This window comes from Ursus arctos, unplaced genomic scaffold (assembly GCF_023065955.2).
Source record: "Ursus arctos isolate Adak ecotype North America unplaced genomic scaffold, UrsArc2.0 scaffold_28, whole genome shotgun sequence".
NCBI classification, from domain to species: Eukaryota; Metazoa; Chordata; class Mammalia; order Carnivora; family Ursidae; genus Ursus; species Ursus arctos.
Window position 1 is genome coordinate 10,016,349 of NW_026622963.1, and position 25,010 is coordinate 10,041,358.

At 53.4% G+C, this 25,010-nt stretch overlaps 1 protein-coding gene across 2 annotated transcripts; it reads right to left on the reverse strand.

Annotated features, from left to right (window-relative positions):
• Positions 1 to 529: 529 nt before the first annotated feature.
• On the reverse strand, positions 530 to 23,887 carry SCAMP2 (secretory carrier membrane protein 2). Of its 2 annotated transcripts, XM_026478529.4 has the most exons (10): positions 23,698 to 23,887; positions 10,248 to 10,316; positions 9,705 to 9,803; positions 9,035 to 9,163; positions 7,834 to 7,951; positions 7,149 to 7,277; positions 6,701 to 6,860; positions 5,549 to 5,650; positions 2,301 to 2,421; positions 530 to 2,106 (listed from the first exon to the last, which is right to left on the reverse strand). In XM_026478529.4, the coding sequence occupies exons 1-10, from the start codon at positions 23,752 to 23,754 to the stop codon at positions 1,972 to 1,974; spliced, it is 1,119 nt and encodes a 372-aa protein (XP_026334314.1). In that variant the 5' UTR covers positions 23,755 to 23,887; the 3' UTR covers positions 530 to 1,971. The 2 variants fall into 2 exon arrangements, with proteins under 2 accessions (XP_026334314.1, XP_026334313.1); XM_026478528.4 differs by lacking the exon at positions 9,035 to 9,163 and having other exon boundaries at positions 23,698 to 23,878.
• Positions 23,888 to 25,010: the final 1,123 nt, after the last annotated feature.

Genomic DNA, 25,010 nt, shown 5'->3' on the forward strand with positions numbered 1-25,010 from the left:
GGCGCGCGGCCGCGGGGCGGACTCCACGCTGCCCCCAGCGCCGCCCGCCGGGACTGCAGCGCGGTGGGCGGGCCGCCATCCCACCCCGCCCCCACGGCCCCGCCTCCCCCAGGTGCTCCAGATGCTGCTCCCTGGCGCCGGCTCACGGGAGATCACGTGGTGGGAGCACAGCGGACCCCGCGGCAGACGAGGTCGCCGAGGGTGGGGGGGGAAATCCCATCCGGGCTTTACGGCTCACGTGAAGGACAAGAGCTGAGGTCCCGGGCTGAGCCGGTGTGCCACGTGGCAGGTAAGAGTTAAAGAAGCTCCCCAGCGTGCCCCGCCCGCTCAGAACCAGCCGCTCTAAAGTAGAGATACTGAGACAAGAAGGTGCTTTTGGCCAAATAGTCTCAGGAAGGGGCTCGGCCCCTCCCACACCAGCCAGAGCAGGGCGGCCAGATGCAGAATCTGGCCACTGGAGCCTCGAGCTCAGTGCAGGCTCTGTGGGCCACTCCCACCCTCCCAAGGCCACCAGACATTAGGACTAGGGTTGTCTGAAAATGTCTTGTTTTTATTTAAAGCACAAAAATTGAGACATAACATATACATTTGTACATGAAGAAAAAAATACCAGAAAGTTTACAAAACCTTGGTTACTGCCATGATCATTCAGTGGCCCTGGGGCTGAGTGGGCTGCCGGTCTGCACGCTGTCCCGGGGTGGGCCCCAGGCCCCAGAGGCAGGCAGTTGGTCAGCTTTTTGAGAAGTCCCCTCAGTCCACACACCCACCCTGTGTACAGCCTTTAGAGGACAGGGTGCAGGTTTTATCTGTTGATTCCCAGGTGCCCATCACACGGACACACTTGACGAATCCCCAGGACCAGTGACAGGTGACCTAGGTTTTACTGAGGGGATGGGGGAGCCCTCAGAAAAGTGGCTCATCAGTCCTGCATGAGGGACGCAGTTCTGGACTGATTCTTGTCCCCCCGCCCCCAAGAGTCATACACATGAGATACTGCTGAACGGAGAAGGCAGAGTGGGGTAGAATCTGAGGCCACGGCAAAGGGCCGCTGTCCTTCAGGAGGAGAGGAAATTGAAACAGGGCCAAACCACACCAGGACAGTCAGACTCCACCCTCCTAGACAACTGTCAAAGGCTGGGCAGGACTACTTGGGGTCAGTGTCCTCCATCCCTTCCTCCTCCCCAAATCCCAGACAACCCTCCTGCACATTCATTAGGTCTAGAGAGGGGAGAGGGCTCAGAGACGGCCCAAAGGGCACAAGTACCCCCACACCAGGAAAGTGCAGGGGGCATTAAAGGGCTATAAATCTGTGAGAAACATTAAGGCAGGGAAGAGCCTGGGAGCGACCATGCCAGAGGCTCTGGAAGCCCAGAGACCACCTCAGAGTGATCTGGGGAACAGAGCTTTCCATCCACGTGGACTGCAGCTCATCTAAAGGGGAGCCCTTGGGAGACTACCCCAGCCTGGGCAGGAAGGAAAGGCAGGACTGTGGAAACCACAGGCTGGGTCTGTGGAGCCAGATTCAGGCCAGGCCTGCTGGGGGAGGAGTGGAATCCCAGGATCCTGGCAGAAATAAAACTCCAGCTGGTGTGGGCCCAGGTCAGCTGGTGATCCCAAGTGTGTGCATGTATGCGACGCACACGTGTGTACATACGTGTGTAGGGGGAAGTGAACTACAGTCCCACTGCTTCGAACCTACCGAAGCACCACCAGAGAAGGAAAGACAGCTTTTTTCTTTTTTCTCTTGTGTTAAAAAAAAAAAAAAAAAAAAGGTCCCTGTCCCTCCCTCCCTCCCCTCCCCTCGGGCAGAATGGAGAGCAGGCGGCTAAGGAAGGAGGGAGGGAGGAAGGACCGTGCAAGACCCTCCCCAGGTCTGTGCTGGGCATGACCACTGTTTAAGGCACCACGGCAAGTGCAGCCAGAAGGCAGGCGAGAGAAAAGGCTGGGGCAGAGGAAGGAGAGGCAGGAGGACTAGTTCCCCTGGAAGGCTCCTCGGGCGGCAGAGGAGGCGGCGCTGCGGAAGGTCCTGTTGCTGAAGATCCCCTGGGAAAACTCCTCCTGGGCCTGCTGGAAGCTGGCCCCCGTCCGGCGGTACAGGGAGTGCACCTGCGGAAAGAGGCTGGGCTGAGAAGTGCACCCTGGGGGCCCGCCTGACCTCCCACCCGAAACCTGGGGACAGTCACTGGACCTCTGCGACCTGGGGGGCCCAACTGTCTCCAGTGATGGGCAGCCCCAAGGCGAAGGCAGGAAAGAGGCGCCTGCTTGCTCAGGCTGCGGTTGGCCCAGCGGCCACCACTCACCCGCTTCAGAAGGAAGAGCGAGAGCACAGCGCACAGGGTGAAGAAGCCAGCCACCACCATCATGATGATCGACACAGGCAAGTGGTCTTGCTTCAGCGTAGACAGGGCTGCAATCCAACCACTGCAAAGGGGGGAGGAGGAAGCCAGAGGGAACACAGTGAGAGTGGGCCCCAGAGGTGCCCGTGAGGGTCTCTTCCCTAAGTGGCTGCTGTAGGCTGACCAGCCACCACCCAAGCAGCTCCCTACAGCACGAAGCCGTGGGCCGGAGGCCAGGCCTCTGTGAGGCTGACAGGCCCCACACTGCCCTCGGACAGGAGTCGTCCAAGCCGCTCTAGGGGACGTGGAAAGCCTAGCTGCTCACTCCCAAAGCCCACCCTCTGGGAAAGAGGACCACTGGCCAACCCACTGCATTCAGCCTATCACCTCAGCTCCTCCCGCTGGGACCCAGGGCAGCCCCTCTGCCTCCAGTCGGTAGGAAGGTGACCTTCCTGAGCCCCAGTGGTTCTTATCTATAACGGGGATATGCCCACATCTCCTGATTTAAAAACTCACTACAAAGCCACAGTTCTCAAAACAGTGCAGTACTGGCACAAGGACATACAGATCGGGGCGCCTGGGTGGCGCAGCGGTTAAGCGTCTGCCTTTGGCTCAGGACGTGATCCCGGCGTTCTGGGATCGAGCCCCACATCAGGCTCCTCCGCTGGGAGCCTGCTTCTTCCTCTCCTACTCCCCCTGCCTGTGTTCCCTCTCTCGCTGGCTGTCTCTCTCTGTCAAATAAAATCTTTAAAAAAAGAAAAGAAAAGAAAAGAAAAGGACATACAGATCAATGGAAAAGAACTGAGTCCAGAAACAGACCGATACATCGATCATCAACTGATTTTGGACAAGGGTGCCAAGACCCCAGTCTGTCCAACAAACGGTGCCGGGCAGCCACATGCAAAACAATGAAGCTGGACCCGGACTTCAACCACGCACGGAAATGGAACTCAAGGTGGATCAGAGACCTAGTATGAGCTAAAACTAAAATACCTAGAAGAAAACCGTTTACTCTCCATGGCTTTGGGTTGGGCACTGGTTTTAGATATGACACTGAAAACATAAGCAACAAAAGAAAAAAACCGGACTTCATCAAAATTAAAAACTTTTGTGCATCAAAGGACACTAATACAAGAATGAAAAAATAATACACATAAGGGGGAAATGTGTTAATCTGATAAATTAGTATCCAGAATACATTAAGAACTCGACAACAAAAAGGCAACCCAATTACTAGAGAAAGACCTGCACAGACATTTCTTCAACCAAGATACACAAATGGCCAAAAAGCACGTAAGAGATAGCACATAGTGCTAACACCACTAGTTATTCAGAAAATGCCAATCAAAACCACAGCGAGAGGGGCGCCCGGGTGGCTCAGTCAGTGAAGCACCCAACTCTTGATCTCAGCTCAGGTCTTGGTCTCGGGGTCATGGGTTCGGGCCCCATGTTGGGCTCCACGCTGGGTGTGGAGCCGACTTAAAAGACCACCACAGTGAGATGATATACCTCTAAGTTGGGAACAAAACAAAATAAGACAAAACAAGCATTGGTGAGGCTGTGGAAAAACAAGAACCCTTGTACACTGCCAAAGGAAATGGTGCGGCCACTGCAGGAAACTGTTGGCCACTCCTCCACAGACTGACCACGTGACCCAGCAATTTCACTCCAGATACATAACCGAAACAACAAAACCAGGTATTCGAAGACTTGTACAGAAATGTTCATGGCAGCACTGTTCACAACAGCAAAAAGGAGGAAACCACCCCAGGGTCTGTCCACTGATGAGCAGACAAGCGGATGGACGAGCGCTCCATAAAAAGGATGTACACATCCGTGTACAGCATGAGCCTTAAAACATTCATGCTGAGTGAGGCCAGCGCAAAAAACCACATGCTGTATGGTTCCACTTAAATGTCTGGAGTAGGCAGATCGAGAGAGAGAGAGAGAGAGAGAGAGAGCGCGCACGTGCGTGCACGCGCACAGGCAGCTTCATGGCTGCCAGGGGCTCCGGGAAGGAGGGAGCAGGATGCCTGCTAATGAGTAGAGAGTCTCCTCTCAGGGTGACACAGATGGCCTAGAACTAGACAATGGACAGGGCTGCATAACACTATGGATCTACTTAACGCCACTGAATTTCTTACTTTAAGATGGTTTAAGTCGTCAATAAAATAAATTTTATGTTCTGTGTATTTTATACTTGATAACAAGAAAGGGGGGATTCTATCCACCCAGCCGTGAGGGTTGGGAGGTGAGGTGGGGAGGCGCTGGGAAGCTGGAGGCTGCTGAGCTTGGGAGGGGGGAGGGGGGAGGGGGCAGGGCAGGGGGCAGGGCGGGGGGGGGGGGTGGGCCTGGACCAGAACTCAAGCCTTCTGACTCCCGAGCTGGGGAGCAAAGAGGCCTTATGCCATAGCCTGTCTTCCAGGATGCCACTGAGGGTAGTGAGTGATGACACTTTCAAAGAGAAAGGGGCCATCCCAGAAACAGCAGAGCGAGATGGATGAGGGGTGGCGGGAGGGCAGTGGGCACGCTCGGAGCGCAAGATGAGTCAGCCCCCTCCCTCCGCCCTGCATTTGCCAGCTCCACTGGAGGGAAGGGACCAAAGTAGCACAGCCCTTCCAGGCTCAGGCTCTCAGCCAAGTGGCAGCCTGACCTTTCTATAATGTTCCCTGTGCACTGGGGCAGAAAGGAAAACATCAGCCAGCAGCTTTTCTTTTTGAGGCTAATTTTGAGCTGAGGGCTCTGGCACCCAGGAAACTCAAGCCAGCTCTACGCTCAAAGCAAGGAGCCAATCCAGGAGAGGCTAGGGCTCCAGCTCCTGACATTACATGGCCTCTGGACAAAGTCACAGCACAGAGTCCACAAAAGGCCAGGGCCTCTGTCCGCAAGTGCCCAAACCCGAGGGCTCGCCTGGGGCCTGTAGAAGTAGCACCAGCCTCTTGGAGGGCACGGCAGAAGCAAAGAAAGAGGACGCAATCCTCCACAGGACGTAGCCCTGGTCGCCTAAGGGTTCAGGGCAGGTCCACCCACAACACCCCAGAAAGTGGTGAACAGGCGAGGCAGCGAGTGGCGACCAGTGAAGAACTGGAGGGGCATGAGGATGCCACCAGCCCCTGGGTCCTCTGGGAGGGCTCTCTGGGAGCGGGGAGACAGGGCGAGAGAGGCCAGGCCGCCTCCCAAGCATCAGCCCCTCATGCTGCCCCAGGTCTCACCTGTCCCCCAGGCCAGGGATGCCAACCAACTGGATGATATAGACCCCTATTTGACAAAAAAACAGGAAGAAGAACACGAAGAAGCTGAAAGAGTTGTCAGACCTGCGGAGAGAGGGGGAAATGCACGTCACAAGTGGGCTGGGGGTTCACTGCTCAGTATTCCTCGCTTGGCATGGCATTAGGAGCCCCGAGGCAGGATGGGAGTGCAGACAGCTCCAGGGGAGCAGCCACACTGTCCAGAGGACACAGACATCCACAACCATAATCAAAAAGGGCTTGCCACTCGTTGCCCTCCAGTTTAAGGGGTCAGTGCTTGCCACTCTACTCAAAGAGCTAATAAAGTTGCTCCCCAGAGGACGACATAAAGAGCCTAACGGTCCATTTCCTGGGGTACGTATCTGCACTTCTTAAGAGACAAGGAAATCTAGGCCAAAGGTATAAATATCTAATAATAAGACTGTTGGCCTGGGTGGAAGAAAAGGTATTTGGGGAGCACAGAACTCTAGACCAAACCTCCATCTCCATGTCCTCGAAGGCTGGCGTACTGCCTGAGGAGTGCATGGGAGGGTTTGGCCCCTACTGCCCCTCTCTCCCTGCGGCCTGCTAGGTTCCCAGGCTTGAAAGCAGCAACTCGGAGGCGCCATGCCACAAGCCCCGAGGGTCTGTGAGGTGGAGCCGCTCATGTCCACACTGCCTATTCTAGGTCAACCGGTCTGCACTCAGCAGGCTCAAGAGAGTTCCTGGGGAGGCAGGGGAGAGGCGTAAACAAGCTTGGAGCGATAAGCCATGGAGAGCTTATCAAAGGGGACTCCCTAAAGCCTCAGAAGGGAGCTGAAGAAGCCCCGCCCTCTTCCCAGTGACGGAAATCCTAACGCATCAGACAGCATGGCAGCAGGTGGGAGCGCACGGACCCTTCTCTAGGTCTCCCATGCCTAGTCCAAGGACAGTGCCCAGAGCAGACCCCGGGCACAACATCGCAGGAAAATGGCTCCTGACCCCCGTCTGCTCCAACTGTGGGTAGGAATGGGAAAGTGGATCACCCCACCATCCTACTCTGCTCTGAGGCTGGGATGGGGTCCCTGGGCATAAGGCCCTTGGCCTGCTACCTGGGATGCCAGCCATACTCTACCCCCTTGCCCCAGCCGCACTCACCTGAAAGCCTTATAGATGGGTCGGTACCAGCAAAGGAAGGCACAGGGGGTGAAGATGATAAACCACAGGATCGAAAGGCCGAAGTCCACTCCCTTGGAGCTGTCGACTAAGAACCACGCCAGGCAGGCAAGCAGGTTCAGAAACAGAGTCACCGAATGCACTGGGGAGGGTGAGGAGAGAGAGAGATGGGCTGGTGCCAAGGGGATGGAAGGGCTCCCAGGCCTGGCAAACCACCCCCTGGAGAGGACATGAGGTCCATACAGCGAGGGCAGCGGCAGAAACACCACACATCATGAAGAGCCAATCGTGCGGGCAGAAGGTCCCCCAACCCCCCCGGCCCAGCACTGAGGAAGGCTGGAGTCTGCGGGGAGGAGCAGCTGGAGCAGACAGGGCTCTGGAGTGCACCGCATTTTCCCCCCGGAGCTCCGAGGGCGGGGCCAGGACTCACACATCCAGAGATAGTACAGCATCTTGCATATCCGCTGGTAGTCGGCAGGGATCTCCACCGAGAAGTCCTGATAGAAGCAGGGCTTGACAGGGCACCAGAAGGGCAAGGGCGGCCAGTTGTTCTCTCTCACTGTGTACAAAGAGGCAATGAGGTCAGGCTTGGCCTCTGCAGCAGCATGGTGGGGTGCACACCCCAGCAGTTTACGAGCCAAACCAGGGCTCCCAGAAGGGGGCCGGCAAGTGGGGGTCAGGGCTGCTATGGGTAGGCAGTGGGATGGGCAGAGTGGGATGGGGCATGAATACCCACAAGCCCACTCCAGGATAATGCATCCCAAATGCACTGGGAAACAGAGCAAAATGGCCTAAGTGATGATTTTTACGAACAACCAGCCCGTAAGCACAAGGGGTTATCATCATGAAGGTTAGGGGGAATCGCACGCAGGACCAGCGCCCCTTACTCTAGCAAGAACTTTCAGAGCAGGAAGGAGCGTGGAAACAATCTACAGCCGCGAGGACCACCCTGCGGGTCTCCCGGCCTCCACCTCACTGCTCTTCCTGGCGCTGGCAGCGGCGCCGCTGAGATGTTCTAGAGCCCAACAGAGCTGCGGGGCCGCCCCGGACCAAGCAGGCTCAGCGGAGGCTCCTGCGCCAGGCACGCTGGCCCAGAGACCAGTCGCCTCCCCTACCGTGTAAGTTGGCCACTGTGTTCTGCAGCTCCCGCTCCTTGCGCTCTAGCTCGGCTGCTTTCCTGTCCAGCTCTTCCTGCTGCCGAAGCAGGCTCGCCTGTGCTGCGGAGGCCACGGCCTGGGGGGCACAGAGGGTGGGGGCAGCCGGACATGGGAGAAGGAGGGACAGCGTCAGCCTGAGTAGGAAACCAGAAGGGCCTTGCCCCATGCAGGGAGAGCCAATCCCAGCCCCACAGTGTCTTGGGTACCAGAGACCACCACAGAGACGCCAAGGCGACCTGTCTCCTGTGACACCTCTGTCCTCTTAGGTGTTAACCAGCCTTAAGCAGGGCTCTTGTCTCCCCTTCCTCCCTGAGCTTGAGATGAGAGAACTATCCCCCATTCTGGAATCCAGGCAAAGCTCAATTACAGTGACCTTTGGGGTAACAGCAAAGGGAAAATGGCCTCACGAGAGACTAACCTTAACCAGAAACCCGGAGAGCCACACCTCACTTGAAGAGCCTGGAGGGTGTGCGTGTGAAGGGGACACAGTGCAGGCCTGCTAGCAGTGAGTGCGGGGAGGCACACGAGGGCAGACCAAGGTGCACTTAGGGCCTCAGGGATCTCAGCACCACCCCACCCCACCCCCAGGTGCAACCCCTGACGTCACCTGAACTGTGACCAGCTACATCCCAGGCCAGCCCCCTAGGCTTGGCCCTGCTCCGCCCAGCTGTGCATGCCGAGTCCAAGCTTTATCCCCTGTCCAGGCAGAGCAAGGCCTCCAAGGGAGGCATCTAGGGAGCTCTACGTGAGGCATTCCAGCCCAGGGCCCCGGGACCCACTCCTGCCGGGAGCCACTAGTGCCCAGCTCCTCCTGAAATCTACAGTCCTTAGGGAATGGCTATCAAACCAGTCACCTTGCAGGATGACAAACCGGGAGTATGTGTACATACGTACGTGTGCATGCGTGTGTACGCATACACACGCTCACTCTCTCCCTCTCTCCAAAGAGAGTTTTCGAAGAGCTAAGGCTGCCTTCGGGAGGTAAACTTCACGCCCTGGGGGCAAAAGCAGGACCAGAATTGACCACGCTGGACCATGGTGAGGGTCTTAGCCCTCTCTCCCAAGTCCGGTCAGACAGTGGGAGCAGCTTGGGGCCCACAAGAGTCCAAAGCCCAGCTCGGGCCTTGCCCTCACTCCCGCTCATCTACACTTTGCCTACCTTCGGAAGCCTTCGCATGTAGCTGTCTCTGAGAATACTATCTCCTCCTAGTAGCATCTGCCTCTCTGAGAGCTCGCTCACTGCCAGGAACCTGGTAGGCAGGAACTTGCTGGCCTGTCTAAGCAGGAGCTGCAACATACGACTCCACTGTGGGTCACGCTCACCAGCGCGGGGTGGCAGGGAGCGCGCGGCAGGGTGGTGAGGGGATGGAGTAGGGGATCAGGCACGAGGCAGACAAGATTTACAGTATTTGGTGAAGGGACAAAGAAAATAAGAAGAAAGGCAGGAATAAAAAAGGTAAAAAAAGAAAAATGAGAGAGAGAGAGATTCTGGGCCCCAAGTAAGAGAGGACAAACCAAAGGGTCCACAAGGATCTAGAACGGCACGAGAGGGGCAAATGCTCTCACCGAACACACCAAGGACTCCTGTCTGGTAAGCAGAGCTTATTTTCGGTGGTAGTAGTGGGCTGGGGGTGAGGATCTAGGCTGGCTGAGCAGACCCTCCATGTGCAAGTGACCAGCTCCAAAGAGATTATCAAGAGGGCCCTTGAAAGGGAGCCAAGAATGAAGGCCCTCTGTCTACCCCCTCCCCCAATCTCAGGGCTCAGGTACTGGTCTGGGTGCTTCCCTTGCTGGAAAGGACAGGCTGAAGGGATCTTGGTCAACAGTACCTGGGGGGTTGGCTGGGTTGGTTCCACCGAGGGCTGGAGAACCGCTGGCTGCGAGGGCCCAGGGAGCTGTGTGACAGGAACTGTTGTCGCTGCATTTGTCTGTGTGGAACACACCAAAGGAGGCAGGTGAGTGGCTCCACCGGTCAGCCACACAGGGACAAACCCACAGCAGGGTAAGTGGCATGCCCCTGCCTGTGAGGGACATTCCCTCTGGGGCAGGCCTGGGCCTACCTCTGTGGCTTCCTGGCCATCAAGCCTCAGGCGCTGGGCAATGTGATGCTTCACCCAGCACCCCTGGCTCTGCTGGAGTCACAGCTCCCCAGCACGGTCCTACTCTCTTCAGGGAGGGGCCCAGATCACAGATCCGGAGGGGAGAACTGGGGACTTCTTCACCCTTCCCCCACCCCAAGCTCATGTTAGGACTGTTCCTTTGAGGGCTGAAGCTTCTCAGAGTTGCCTCTGCCTCTGCCAAGGCTCCTTGCCCCAGAAACCTAGCACCAGCCAGAGGACCCAGGGACCCAGAAAGAGGGCATGCTCACCAACCTCTGAGAAGGGGTTGAATTCAGCCAGGCCACCTTGTGGAGCATTGGTCAGCTGGGTCACAGAGGGATCCTGCAAAGGGAAAAAAACAAAAACAAACAAAAACAGCCATGAGACGCCCTGGGAAGAAGAGAGAACCTTGACGAAGGGGAGGGACATCGCCATCTCTCTCGCTCTTTTTTTTTTTTATGATATGTTAGTCACCATACAGTACATCCTTAGTTTTTGATGTAGTGTTCCATGATTCATTATTTGCGTATAACACGCAGTGCACCATGCAATGTGTGCCCTCCTTACTACCCATCACCAGCCTATCCCAGTCCCCCACCCCCCTCCCCTCTGAAGCCCTCAGTTTGTTTCCCAGAGTCCATAGTTTCTCATGGTTCATTCCCCTTCTGTTTAACCCCCCCCTTCATTCTTCCCTTCCTTCTCCTACCGATCTCCCTGCTATTCCTTATGTTCCACAAATGAGTGAAACCATATGATAATTGTCTTTCTCTGCTTGACTTATTTCGCTTAGCATGATCTCCTCCAGTCTCATCCATGTTGATGCAAATGTTGGGTAATCATTCTTTCTGATGGCTGAGTAATATTCCATTGTATATATGGACCACATCTTCTTAATCCAACCATCTGATGAAGGGCATCTCGGCTCCTTCCACAGTATGGCCATTGTGGACAATGCTGTTATGAACATTGGGGTGCATATGGCCCTTCTCTTCACTACGTCTGTATCTTTGTGGTAAATACCCAGTAGTGCAATTGCTGGGTCACAGGGTAGCTCTATTTTTAACTTTTTGAGGGACCTCCATACTGTTTTCCAAAGTGGCTGTACCAACTTGCATTCTCACCAACAATGTAAGAGGGTTCCCCTATCTCCACATCCTCTCCAACATTTGTTGTTTCCTGCCTTGTCCATTTTTGCCATTCTAACTGGCGTAAGGTGGTATCTCAGTGTGGTTTTGATTTGAATTTCCCTGATGGCTAATGATGTTGAACATTTTTTCATGTGTCTGTTAGTCATTTGTATGTCTGTATCGGAAAAGTGTCTGTTCGTATCTTCTGCCCATTTTTTTGATTATTTGTTTCTTGGGTATTGAGTTTGAGAAGTTCTTTATAGATCTTGGATACCAGCCTTTTATCTGTAGTGTCATTTGCAAATATCTTCTCCCATTCCATGGGCTGCCTCTTTGTTTTGTTGACTGTTTCCTTTGCTGGGCAGAAGCTTTGTATCTTGACGAAATCCCAAAAGTTCATTTTTTCTTTTGTTTCCCTTGCCTTTGGAGACATGTCATGAAAGAACTTGCTGTGGCCAATGTCGAAGAGGTTACAGCCTATGTTCTTCTCTATGATTTTGATGGATTCCTGTCTTACATCAAGGTCTTTCATCCATTTGGAGTTTATCTTTGTGTATGGTGTGAGAGAGTGGTCGTTTCATTCTTCTGTATACAGCTGTCCAATTTTCCCAGCACCATTTATGGAAGAGACTGTCTTTTTTCCACTGGATGTTTTTTTCCTGCTTTGTCAAAGATTAGTTGACCATAGAGTCGAGGGTCCATTCTGGAGTCTGTATTCTGTTCCATTGGTCTATGTGTCTGTTTTTGTACCACGACCATGCTGTCTTGGTGATCACAGCTTTGTAGTATAGCTTGAAATCAGGCAATGTGATGCCCCCAGCTTTGCTTTTCTTTTTCAACATTTCCTTGACGATTCGGGGTCTTTTCTGGTTCCACACAGATTTTAGGATTGTTTGTTCTAGCACTTTGAAAAATGTCATTGGTATTTTGATCAGGATGGCATTGATAATAATTAATAATAATTAATAATTGGTAATTAGTAATTAATAAATAATTACTAATTAATAAACATTAACTATGTTTATTCTTCCGATCCATGAGCATGGAATGTTTTTCCACCTTTTTGTGTCCTCTTCAATGTCTTTCATCAGTGTTCTGTAGTTTCTAGAATATAGATCCTTTACCTCTCTGATTAAGTTTATTCCAAGATATCTTACGGTTTTTGGTGCTATTGTAAATGCAATCGATTCCCTAATTTCTCTTTCTTCAGTATCACTGTTCGTGTATAGAAATGACATCACCAACTCTTGGCCCCTCCTAGGGCCAGCGGGCACCCTCAGGGATACCTGGCTGAAGGGAGACAGATAAGGCCCTTCCTGGTGCCCTGAAAAGCCTCTCAGGAAGGCTCCTGTGCCCAGCCCCTGCCACACCAGAGCTGTGGTCTCTTCTCCCTTTCTGGAAAAGGAGGAGTTCAGCCCCGATGACTTCCCAGAAGAGACCCAGAGCAAGCTTCCCACTCTGGTACCTTGGAATAGATACCACCCATGTCCTTGTTAGTGCCCTTTTCCAGATTCAAAACAGTTCACAGTATTTACATCTAGGGACTAGGGGGGGCAGGGGGAGAAACTTATTTTTTACTTCATAACCTTTCTGTACTGTTGCATTTATTATTTTACAGAAAGCACTTATTCCTCTTCTTTTTTAAAGGACAGTTTCAGGTTCTGGAACAAAAACACGCTGCTGGCTGCCAGTGCTGGTTTTATTAAACCAGGCACACTTGCTAGGAACAGAGGCATGAAGGGCTCAGACGAAAAGCCAGGAGAATGTTTTTGGGTTTTTTTTCCTGGATTCTTTTCAAAAAATGCAAAAATGTCCTCAGACCACAGTTTTTTCCTGAGTTTTCCTTCCTGAGTCTTCCCTTCCCCATCTGACCTCTGCCAAGGCCAGCCCTCTGGCCTAGGGCCCGCACAGCACTCCCTGTAATCTCCTGCATCCCAGCAGCCTCCCTGCTGGCCTGGGGCCAGTGGCCAGCAGCCTCATCCTGCCCCCTCCCCGCACTCTATCATCCCTTTCCCCTCCCCTTCCCTGTACATAATAGGTACGGGGCTCAGGTCCAGCTCGACAGCGATGCCTGGGCTCTGCGAGAAACAGCTGTGAAGGATGGACACGAGGCTGCTGCACTCTGCCAAGGCCCCGGTTACAAGGCCTCCCCTGGCCCCCTAACCCTCCCAACAACCCCCCCCCCCCCAGTCCCTCACAACGGTCCACATGCTCCCGTCCTGCTGGCCCAGCTTCACCTCCACTGGACGGATTCTCAAACTCAATATTCACATTAGACACACCCTCAGAGGGCAATCCCCTCACATCTCAGATGTGGAAACACCCTCACCACGGTGCTGTACTTGTCTTAGGTCTCAAAATGGTTGGCTCCCTATTCTGTACGTTCACAGAACCAGGGGACAGCGGTGACTGTTCTCTCTGATGTTTTTCACAATACCAATTCTTGTCTTCCCACCTGGGCTTCCGGTTCCGGACCGATGAGACTGGATGGCTGGCTGGCCCCAGGGTCTAGCCCAGAGCTGGGCACACAGCTCCAACTGACTTCTTCTCTCTGGACATACCTCATCTCTGCACCCCCACCCAATTTCTTCTGCAAGGAGGTCACATGGCTATGTCCCTGCCTGGTGGCCCCCGCAACTTGGACAAAGTGACAGGTGAAGTTCAGAAGGCCACCTGAGCTGGAGGAACTGGCCTTGAGGTTATTCGTTGGCTGAATGCCTAGCAGATTTCTCCCAGAATCACTGGGCTGGCTTCCTACAAGAAAGATTTGGAGCTCAGGCTCTGTTCCCCTTTCTGGCTTCACAAAACACCAAGCCACAGCAGACTGGGTGAGCTGAAGTCACTGAAATCAGATCCACCATCCAAGGAACTGGTTACCTGAGTCTGTGTCACAGGACGGAGGACAGAGGGGTGGCTCTGGTAGCAGTTTCGGGTGCTGGCCCACATGTCTGCCTGAGGTGCACACATTTTAATAGGCAACCTTCAGACCATGAAGAGAGGTCACTTCCTTGACCAGAAGGCAAAGCCCAAGAGGATTCCAGGGGTGGGTGAGCTGACTCCTTGGCCTAGAGTGATCTCTCCTCCTTTTCACTAAAATCTTCAACACTTGGTCCTGGCCCCCTCAGCAGTCTCACCACAAACACTGTCTCCCCAACAGCCTGTGACCTCTGCAGCCAGATGCTGCCGTGACTAGTTCACACTTCTGGCTGCTAGTGCTTGCCGAAGGCCCGACGCGGAGAAGCACATGGGATGTTTGAGAGCCCACGCCCTGTGCCCTCCTCCACTTTCTCTGGGAGGCACCGCCCAAAAGCTGGGGGGGGGGGCGCCTGCATCACTGCAGCAGCCCCAGGGCCTCAGAAGAGGGGCCTGGAACACTCTGGGAGACCTGGGCTCTTTCTGAAAGATAAGAAGCTCAGGCCTGGCAGGAGAGGAAGGGAGCTAACACTGACAGTGTCTACTATGTGCCAGGCTTACACAATGACGCTATGGTGAAGTTCTAGTCACCCCAAAACTGGCCACTGTGTCAAGCCGTCAGAAATGAAGGTTCTACCAGCCTTCCTCAACCTGGCTCTTCGAAAGAATTCTGGCCCAACGCCCTAAGGCATCCCCTGTCTTCAACGACCTGACTTCTCTCCCGGGCACCTACAACAGTCCTGGTTCTAAACCATCCCTGAGAATGGAGAGAACCGTCACTTCAGCCAGCTTCTGTGCTGTGGCTCAGCTGAGGAGCCCTGGCTGAGAAAAGCTACAACTCCCCGCCCCCCATGTCAACGCCATGACCACCCTGTAGCTGGAGAAAGCCCCAAATCAGAAAGGGGAAGTAGTCTGTCCAAGATCTCAGGGGTAGTGGCTGAGCCGGATCCTGAATTTGTCTATCTTCAGGGACACACCGCTAAGCCTGAGAGGGGAAGGCCTGCTCAGCAGCGTAGCCCCAAAGCCTGGTGCAGTCGACAAACGGAAGGCACTCCATGTGCGGCTGAATGAAGGCACCCCACTCCTGAGGAACACTGACAGGGCACATGAGTGAGCAGGACAACTGTTTCTCTTCAGTTCTTTATTCCTGGACTTCAGGAAGTCCTTGGCGAACCCCCATGGTAGGAGACACGCAGAGTTTTGCAGTAAGGACCACACCGAGCGGTCTGAATGAAGACCCTCAGCTTCTAGCCCGAACCACAAATAAGTCACAGCAGCAACCTCCTTTCCCACTCGCCAAACATCAGCGGACTCGTAAGCGGGTCAAGTAGCTATTTCAAGGGATGGCAAGAACTAAGTTTCACCTATAGAGAGGTAACCTAAACCGCCTTGGTACACAAAGGACTCAGACTGGCTAATGCCCTTCGCTGAATTTGTAACAAAGAAAACACGCCTGCACTCAGTTCTTTTCATTCAGGGAAGAGTCACGGTGTGAGGGCCACACCACGACGAAGAGGGTGCAACTCTTGCCCTCCTGGAGCCAAGGATCGAGGATTCTAGCAGAGACTTGTGTGTGCAGCACAGGAGCCCAGGGCAGAGTGAGCAAGGGAAGGGGGGGGAAGACAGCGGAGAGGAGGGGCCCACCACCGCTGGGGAAGGGGAACCCTTCGTGTAGCGGCAGCGAGAGAGGGAAAAGAGGCAGGCAGGCAGGCTGGAGCTCCGCAGGGAAGGGCCCGGGAAAAACACGCTTGTTTCCGGTTTGGCAGTCACTTTCCATGTCACAGGTCCCGGCCGTGCTTGAGCTGTGACTTTTCCTTGCTTTTCCATCCCACACTCCACCCAAGCTCCCCATGTGGGATTTCAGGTTCCAAATAAACACATTAAATAAATACCTCATGAACAACAACAGAAAACACTCGGCCATTCTCTCTGGGAGGCAGTGTTACCAATACTTTGGAACCTCTGTGAAGTCCTATTTACTTTGGAGACAAGGCTGTGCGTCATGGGACAAAAAAGGGCAATCATCCCCAGCCCGGCTGGCTGGGTCCCAAGTGAAAAGAGCCACAGTTAACCTCGGTACTGTCCTACCTGAGACTCCATCCTGAGGAAATACGATAAAAATGTGTAAAGATCTGTATCTGCAAAGATATTTATTGCACCAATATTTACAATAGGAGAAAAAATACACGGGCGCCTGGGTGGCTCAGTCAGTTGAGCATTTGACTTCAGTTTCTGCTCAGGTCATGATCTCGGGGCTGGATTCCGACGGAGCCCTGAGCCCGGCTCTGCACTCAGCAGGGAGTCTGCTTGAGATTCTTTCTCTCCCCTTCCCTCTGCCTCTTCCCCCACTCACTCTCATTCTCTTTCTCTTAAAAATAAATAAAATCTTTAAACAAAAATCGGGAAATGACTTAAACATCCAATGACAGTGAGCATAAGAATGTTTTGGTACACGTTCCCTCAATGGTCTGCACAGCCATGAAAAATCACAACTATGAACACAGGGCAGCAACACAGAAAAGGCTTTGTTATATGAACCCCAAGTAACAATTCTGTCAAAAGCACTCATATGAAAAGAGACTGGCAGGAAAACACATCAAAAGAACAATGGTTGCAAAAGGCAAGAAATCTAAACGATCTATTTTGTCTTCCAAATTTTCCATGTGATTATGTTATTTTTACCTTAAAAAAGCACATGCGCCCACGCCTTTTTTAAAAGAGCCTGAGGACCCACCAAATGAGCAAGGTGCACGCGGGGCCTCTCTCCCTGCCACGGCAGTGATGTACAGAGCAGCCCAAAAAAGTGAGGCTGAACCACCCCGCCAGGCACCTGAGGCCTCCAGGCCTTGGCACCTGCACCCCGGGCAGCGGTTGGTCCGTGGTCAAACTGAGCCACCTGCCACCCCTTCCACCTTTGTTTCCTCCTTACACAAACCGTCCCACACCATGCACAGGGCTCAGACACCGAAAAAAGGCCTTGGTTCCTGCGCTTGCGAAGAGAACAAGCAGGAGGGCGGAGGTGCGGCAAGATGTGCACTGAAGAGGGCGACGCACCTGCTTCATGGAGGAGGGAGGGACTAAGCGGCCGGAAGTCAGGGAAGGCTTTACTCAGGCGGCACCCAAGTCGGATCTTGAGCGATGACAGACGTTTAGCAAGCACGAAGGAGGGCGGCAAGAGCAGTGTTGGCAAAGGCGCAGCAGCTCGAAAGGATGTGGGACCACCCAATCAGGTGGCCGCAAAGATTCACCCAAGGCAGGACCAAGGACACAGAAATTGACTGAAAACCCTGCAAAGGAGCAGTGGGCAGGACAGCAAAGGAGAGACGGTCTGCCATGAAGCAGGGGCGGGGGGCGGGGGGCTATAGTTAAGGGAGAAGTGAGGAGGTATGGGAACGTATGGCATTTTCCCTTTTTGGCACCTGTGCCCAGTTGTAAGGAGCCCACTGGTCAGCAGGGGCTTATGGATCTTCTGAGGTGGGTCACTTAATAAGCCTGTTTGCTTTCAGCTAGGGGGCCACTGTGGGCCCTTCTACCTGACTCAGGTTTCCAGTGCTCAAACCCGTCGCTTAAAAGCAGCTTCTAGGGGCACCTGAGTAGCTCAGTTAAGGGTCTGACTCTTGGCTTTGGCTCAGGGTGGTGAGATCAAGACCAGGGTTGGGCTCTGCGCTCAGTGGGGGATCTGTCTGAGATTCTCCCACTCCCTCTCCCCCTACCCCCGCTCTAAAATAATCTTTAAAAAATAAAAAAAATAAATAAATAAAAATAAATAAAAAATAAAAGCAGCCTCTACACCGGAGAAGTTTCCAGGGGCTGTGGAGTGAACAGTATAGACAGAGGAGCCAGGAGTGCCAAGGAACCAGCCTGAAGCAGGGGTCCGGGCAGGCTGCAGGAGTTTGGACTCCACCCGTGGGCAGCGCAGGGCAACTGGAGACTGGCGTCTGCCGCAGTGCAGAGAGTGCAGTGAGCAGCGAGCAAGGCCTGGACAGGACCGCAGTCCACAGGGGTGACAGGACCAAGGCATGACAGCTGGGAGCAGAGAAGAGGGGACAGACTCCAGACGCCCTGCTCAGGGAGATGCCACAGGCTCGGCCACTCTCTGGGCAAGAAAGGAGGAAGGGAAGTTGAGGGACTGGGTGGCTAGCTTGGGTGACTGGTGAACAGAGCCACTGCTGAGCAAGATCAGTGATCACGGGGGAAGAGGAACAGGTTTTTCAGGAGTGGCTGTGTGGGAGCAGGAGAGGCCCGGAGAAGATCCCGAGTTGGTCTGGAGACAGCTACGGACTAGGTCTGCTTGAAAAGGTTGGCAACGTCCAGGTGAAACATGAGACTACTGGTTTGAAGCTCAGGAGAAGGTAAGGGCTAGAATTCTAGGTCTTTGTCTGTTTTTTGGTTTTTTTTTAAAGTAGGCTCCACACCCAACGTGGGGCTTGAACTCACAACCCTAAAATCAAGAGTCACACACTCTACCAACTGAGCGAGCCAGGTGCCCCCAGAGCTCCAGATCTGCGACCGCGGGGATGTGGGTGCTACTCTGAGCCACAGTGAAAGAGGACTTCGCGGCCCCTGTTCTGACCTCAAGCATTCTAGCTGTGTTCTTCTTTCCAGCTGGTCCCTGGGCGCAGGCTGAAGACCCTGAGGGCCAAGCGTCCTCTGATGGGAACCGAAACTACCCCCTCAAGCAACAAGGACTGTCCTGAGCCAGCAAGACTCCACCTGTGATTGCCTTGAAGACAATGAGGGATTTAACGTTCACTGCAGACCTGCACAGACCCAACCTTTGCCCCACACTTTCCCGACGTAAACCTGAAAGCCTTGTCCCGCACTTGGGCGACCCTCTTTGGGATGCTAGCCCGCTGTCTTCCCGCTGTCTTCCTGGTGTCGGGCTCCCTGCGATTAAGTCCTCTCTTGTTTCACCACCACTCATCTCTCCGCCTCTGGATTTTGTTAGTGGCAAGTGGCCTGTTTGGGTCCCCGGAGCCAGGTGCTCCTGCACCCCACATGCTGGCTACAGTGTAAACGGAAGAACTTAGAGAGGTAAACAGTGAGAACAAAGTCAAGGACAGAACTCCAGGTTTCACAGCCTGAAAACAGGCAGAAGGTGGTGACAGTCCCAGCGTTAAAGAGGCCAGGGCAGAGAGAACCACCAGAGGGACTGGCCAAGCTAGCGAGTGTGCCCCAAGCAGCAGGCATGCCCCAGGCCCACAGTGGGAGAGGCGGCAGGCTCTCAGGGGGAAGAAGTGCCTGGGGCTGCAGGGCAACAGCAGGCAGAAGCGACTTTTGGTTCTTGGTGCTCCGTCACCAGAAGTAGGAAATACCCTCTCTCCCCATCTGCCAGGCTCTCTGCTCTCGGCCTAAGCCTGTCTACCACAGGACTCTGCCCTTCCTCCTCAGATCCCTCACAGCTCCTTCTGGCAAGTTTTGACTACCGTCCTCATACCTACAGTGTTATCGTGCGCAGCTAGCATTTCTTGGCTCTCCTGCCAGGTCAGAAGTTCTGGCAGGCCACGGGCTCATTTACCTGCACCTCCGGCACAGGCCCTTGGAGCAGCAGCAGCTCAGTGCTGCGCATACAGGTGTCGGCATCTCAGCGGGGCGCTGCCGGACAGGTCACACCTTGCTAATGTGCACAGCACTCTTCTCTGAAAGAGCGGCAAGTACCCCTTGTTGGTCCTGGTTAAATAGTACCACCGCTCTGAACACAGAATTATCCTACTCCAAGCAGCTGCAAAGAAAACCGAAGTGTAGGATTCAAGTTCAGCAGTGTCTCCAGCCAGGTGCTTTCTAGCACCCAGCCTGGCTCCGGGTGCCAGCCAGAGGCAGGGAGAGGACTCCCCTCCACCCCAGTCTGCCAGCTGTCTGGACTCCCACTGTCTGAACTTTACCATTTTCAACTTTCTTGAGACAATGCTCCTATTGCACAAGAAAGTTCTAACAGGTCCATCTGGTGGTTTTAAGAATTCCCGAAGTTACAGTCAGCTGGAGCCCATCCTCTCCGGGAAGTGGCAAAGCCTCGCTGTCTGTGCAGGGAGCTTTGTTCACACCCAAATCACGTTTCTGCCACCACTTTCTCCTCCCACGGGAGAGAAACGTTTTAAATCCTTGGGAAGCAGCCACACCACTGAGATTATCTTTTAATTGCGAGGAGGCAACGTGTGAAAGTGATATTGTGTGATCTGGCAACTCAGGACGCTGAAAGGTTTTCTCTGTTCAAGCACCACCAGCTACTTCACTCCCCCTCCTGAGATCGATGCCGTCTGCCTGGGGCAACATGGCAGAGATGCCCAGTAGGAAAGCAGCCCTGGCGCTGGCCTGGGTGACCTGCTTGTTGGCGGACTGCTGGAACCTTCAACAGGCGTGCCAATGCCCACCTGCAGCCCTCTCCCTCTTCGACACCCCGACAAGCCTTCCTGAGACGCTCTTGGGAGCAGCCACGCTGGGATCAGTCCAAAGCAGGACCCGCATACCCAGAGATTGCAGAGCAGATGCACCATAATTAACAGAGGGATGAGGGAGTGCCAGGGGAGGTTGTGAAATCGGTAATCCTTGGCTTGCAGTTTCCTGCTTCCTCCTGGAAGTTTGGTAAAACTTCTGCTGCGCTCTTGTGACAACTGTGTGCTCTCCGCTCTTACAAGGCAGGAAGTTTGCTAAGAATCCCAATCACAACTCTAGGCAAAGAAGAGGTCATAAAAGCCCATGCCCACTGTGCAGGGGGGAAGATGGAGGCGGGGAGCAGGAAGTGGATAAAAAAACACGGGGAAAGAAGTCAATTTAAAGGCACACCGGAAGTTGCACGGCCTATTACAAGAGCTGGCAGAAAAAGGATTCCATGGTTGGATAAGTCTGAGAAATGCCGGGTCAGACAAAGTTGAGCACATGTCTTTACTGCAGGACTGCTCAGAGCCTTTCACAAACTAACAAGCCTTGTCAATCTGCAAGAAAAATGGAATTCAGAGTGACTCCCAAACTTATGTGACTACATAACCTTAAGCACCTTCTAGCACTGGTATTACTCAGAACATATGCGGCTAAAAAGCACAGCAGATGTGTCTTAAAAAGCTCAATATAATCTGTATTATTCCAGCCCCACACACTGGGGAAAAACTTGCGTAGCTAACACTAATTAGTGAGTACTAACTAAAACTCACTTAGCTAGTACTAATCACTAATCACCCCTACCAGTACTCTCATTCCAAGAACAGGGGCAGTGATGACGAAGATACATTCTTTCCTTAGCTGGCCTAAAAAACCCCAGTGCAGTTTAAGACCAATATGTGAACTTCAAAAGCCCCAGATGTGGGCTCCTTCCTGCTGCGAATTAGCTGGTGACTCTGGCACGTCCCGTCCTTACTGGGTTCCTGGTTTCCTCCTCTCGGGAATGAGGGTTTACAATAGATTTCGGAGGATGCCCCCTGGATCTAATAGGCCTCCATGGACTCTGAACACTGAGTATACTTTCATGACCTACCACGGACTGACGGAAAACATGACTCTGCTCTGAAAGCTGGTTAGGTGTGACAGTTTCTGAGCCTACTGCCTCTCCCCTTGCTCTCTCCTGAGCTCTATGCTAACACCCTGGGTAAATGAAGCTGGGCTCACACCCAGTCACCCCAGGGCTGCACCCTCCCAATGACCCAGCCCTGGCAGTCAGGGAAGCAAACACTTCCATCACAAGGACAGGGAGGGCAGCTCTCCAGGAGAGCTTGAGGGCCTCACGTCCAAAGCTCCTTCTCCCCACGGGACTGTGTGCCAAGAGGAAAAACCCAGGCCAGCATAAGGAGGAGCGGAGCCACAGCCAGCCAGCTTTCGTCTTCCCACACAGGATTCCCCACCAGATGTTGCTCTTTACAGGGCCACAGCTGCTTCCTGTCCTGTCATATCCTGGGGCTGCCTGATGGACAGACTGTCTCACTTGAATGCAGAAGTTACTTCTACCACAGTTTGCACAATCATTCCTGGGGCTGAAGATGCGGTTTCAGCCTAAGACTTTCAAGCTGCTATTAATACAGGGCAGCATTCAGGCCAATTATCTTGCCCACTGCTAGCGCTGGGGACAAGTTCTTTGCATCTTTGGACAGCTGACTGCCTCTCAGATAGCAGCAGACATTTTATTTCTGATTCTGACAAGAAAAAAAAAAAAAAAGCAAATCATTACACAGAAGGCATTCCAAGAGACTACTAGATCCTTACTAAAACTCAAAGTCCAGTGTTATAAAGCAGTTTTGGAATTAAACCAAACTCTTACCAGATGACACCGGCAGAAAAAAAAATGCAAATGTTTTTTTCTTACTCAATTGAGATGACCGCATTACATAAGAGACAAGGTTCCATCAAGAAGCATTAAGCTGCAAGAGGAATGTTCAGGATGTTACCAAGACCAAACTACTAAAATTTGCCCTGAGGGCTCCCTTTGACTAAGTACCTTGAGACCAAGAAAGAGGCATAAAATGTTCACTCTGACAGTATACAATTATTCCCTGCTAGTCTCCTTTGTCTTTGCTCTGACCCTTGAAGGAATTCAAGGTGAGAAAACTCAAGCTGTGAGCTGCAGGAAGGACCCCTCTAAGTACTTCCCCCACACCTGCAGGAAACTCTGCAGCTGCCAATGGCCAGAATAAAATACAAGCAGATGAGTTAATGTGCCTGGTGACATCCTGACAGAGCAGAAACCTCGGGGCTCATAAATCACCAGTCAGCACAATCAAGTTTCCCTAGAACTGGTTTTGAGCAGACATGAAACGAGACACAGGAGATGTGGAGCTAACAGAAGCCCCAGCACTTCGCTGTGTTAAAAGAATATCCCTGTACCCTCAGCTCAAAAGCAGAAAGGTTTCGGCTTTAAGTAGGAAGACTTCTTCCGCTATCCTTTGCTCAAAAGATCAGGCCAGCTCAAAGGTCAACACATCTCTACTACCCTAACAACACACACAGGTCCATCAGACCACACTTCTTGTGCTTCAAGACCCTCAGAGCCCCCTCACTTCTCCCTCCCTAACCTGGGCTCTCCCTCCTATCTAGCTAAAATCCCAGTCCAAACTAGACCCGTGGCCAAGGTGTGGAATTCTTATCAAGTCCGTATTTCAGCGTGCGTTGGCTACCTCCCCACCCTCTCCCAATCTTCCTTAGCAAATCTAGCAAATCTCAGTGGGCCTCCTATACCTTGTAGGCTAGTTTGGCTGTTCGGGGGGTCGGGGGAGAGCTGAACTTGGGATCTCCTTCCCACCAGAAGCTTCCACCTCTTCATTTTGTTGTCACCCTCTTTCCTAATGTCACTCAAGGCAGGTGTCTCGCCAAGACTGCGGGATGGGGTAGCCACACTTCCCCCTCAGTTGAAGTCGCTTCTCTCCTCGACGCTGGGGTGGGTCTCCCTGACCGCGTCTGCTTCAGTCCCCTTCCTTAACAGGGTCCAGCCAGAGGGGCGACATCCGGAGAAAAAAAGGGTCCCACCACCTCTCCCCGAGCTAGGGGGTCCCACCACCTCTCCCGAAGCTACAGCGCCCCGCCCCCTCCGCAGTTCCACCTGCTGCTAGTCCCGCCCCCCCAGACACTACGATAGGCCAGCCCCCAGAGCCCATTCTCCCATTGGGCAAACAGCCCGTCTCTCCTACGCCACGTCTCCCGGCTCCAGCGAAAGACGCCCGAGCCGCGGCCTTTGGCACTAGAGAGAACTGAGTTGGGGGCTCTACCTGGAAGGGGTTTACGTCCACTGGGTCTGCGAAGGGGTTGGTGTCGAAGGACGACATGGCGGTCGGAGGCTGACGAGCGAGCTCCGCCAGCGCTTCTGCCTCCGGGCACCCAGACCCAGCGGCGCTCTCCGCGCAGACCCTCCACTTCCGGGAGCGAGGCAGCCGTTCTGGCGCAGGCGCAGCGCCTTCCCAGGGGGCGTGGTCCTGACGTCACAGAGGCCCGCCCCGCCCTCCTGCCCAGCCCACTACAGAGCGGCAGGTGGGCATTCCGCTTCCATCCGCTCCTTTCCTATATTTGCGCTTCGGGCTTAGGGGCGGCACCCAGGCACAAGGGAGCCGGAGGCGGAGACGTTCCCAGCAGCCTCTCGGTCTGATAGCTTCTAACTCTGTGTTGGAAAATTCCCAAGTAAACTCGGCTAAGTGGAGTTGGAAAATTAACCCCTTCATTTCCCTGGAGGGCAAGTTTGGGAAGTCGCACTGGTCCAGGCAGGAGACTGGAGTCTGAGCCTATTTCGGCGGGAGTGGGAAACGGAGTTCCTGACCCGAGAGGACCTCGCTGAGCCAGGCGAGGGTTCTGGTGGTAGAGCCGAGCAGAGGGGTTCTTATCGGAAGAACCGACGGTGCAGCTGTCCCACACACGTGCTCACGAGCCCTGATTCTTTTAGGTCTTGCCCCCTGCTGTCAAGTTTTACCGTTTTAGTGATGAGGATCCGTGAGCCCAGGACAGGTTTAGGGCCTGAGCTGGGATTTGAATCTGGACATCAAGCATTTGTTAAGTGAATAAGAGACTTCAACAATGGGGTTGATGGCTGCTCCTTCATATCTTTCTGCTGGTCATTTCTGCTGCCACCGAATCCAGCCACTGTCATTCTTTACCCTGCTCTGCTACAGGGCTAGTAATTGGTCCATTGTTATTTATGTTGTAACCAAAGATCGCTTTAAAGGGGACAAAATACTATAAAATATTATTGTAACAATATTGTTTATTTAAAATACAATTACAAAATAATATTATTATATTATTTTAAACCTTACTGCTTAAAGTCTTCCGATTATTTTCCATAAAGACCCGAATTCTTGTATGGCCGCTAGGTCCTGTAGGATCTGCCCAACCTATCCAGCCCTCCTAGTGGCTTTTCAGTTCCTCAAACTTCCCTTGTTCCCTCCTGCCTGGGAACCTTTGCCCATGAAGTTCCCTCTTCCTCTTCCTGGTATGCTTTTAGCCCATGCCCTCATCAACCCCAGTTAACCCCTACTTATCCTTTTATCCAAGCACAGATGCTCCATCATCAGGAGTGGCCTTTCCACTCTAT

Bases quoted from the DNA above. Each gene is read 5' to 3' on its own strand.
- SCAMP2 (XM_026478529.4), bottom strand. From the start codon at position 23,754: ATGTCGTCCTTCGACACCAACCCCTTCGCAGACCCAGTGGACGTAAAC. The intron at 7,952-9,034 runs GTAGGCAAAGTG...TGTGCCCCCCAG, and splicing joins ACATGCGAAGGCTTCCGAAG to GCCGTGGCCTCCGCAGCACA. The intron at 6,861-7,148 runs GTGAGTCCTGGC...CACCCTCCCCAG, and splicing joins GCTGTACTATCTCTGGATGT to TGCATTCGGTGACTCTGTTT.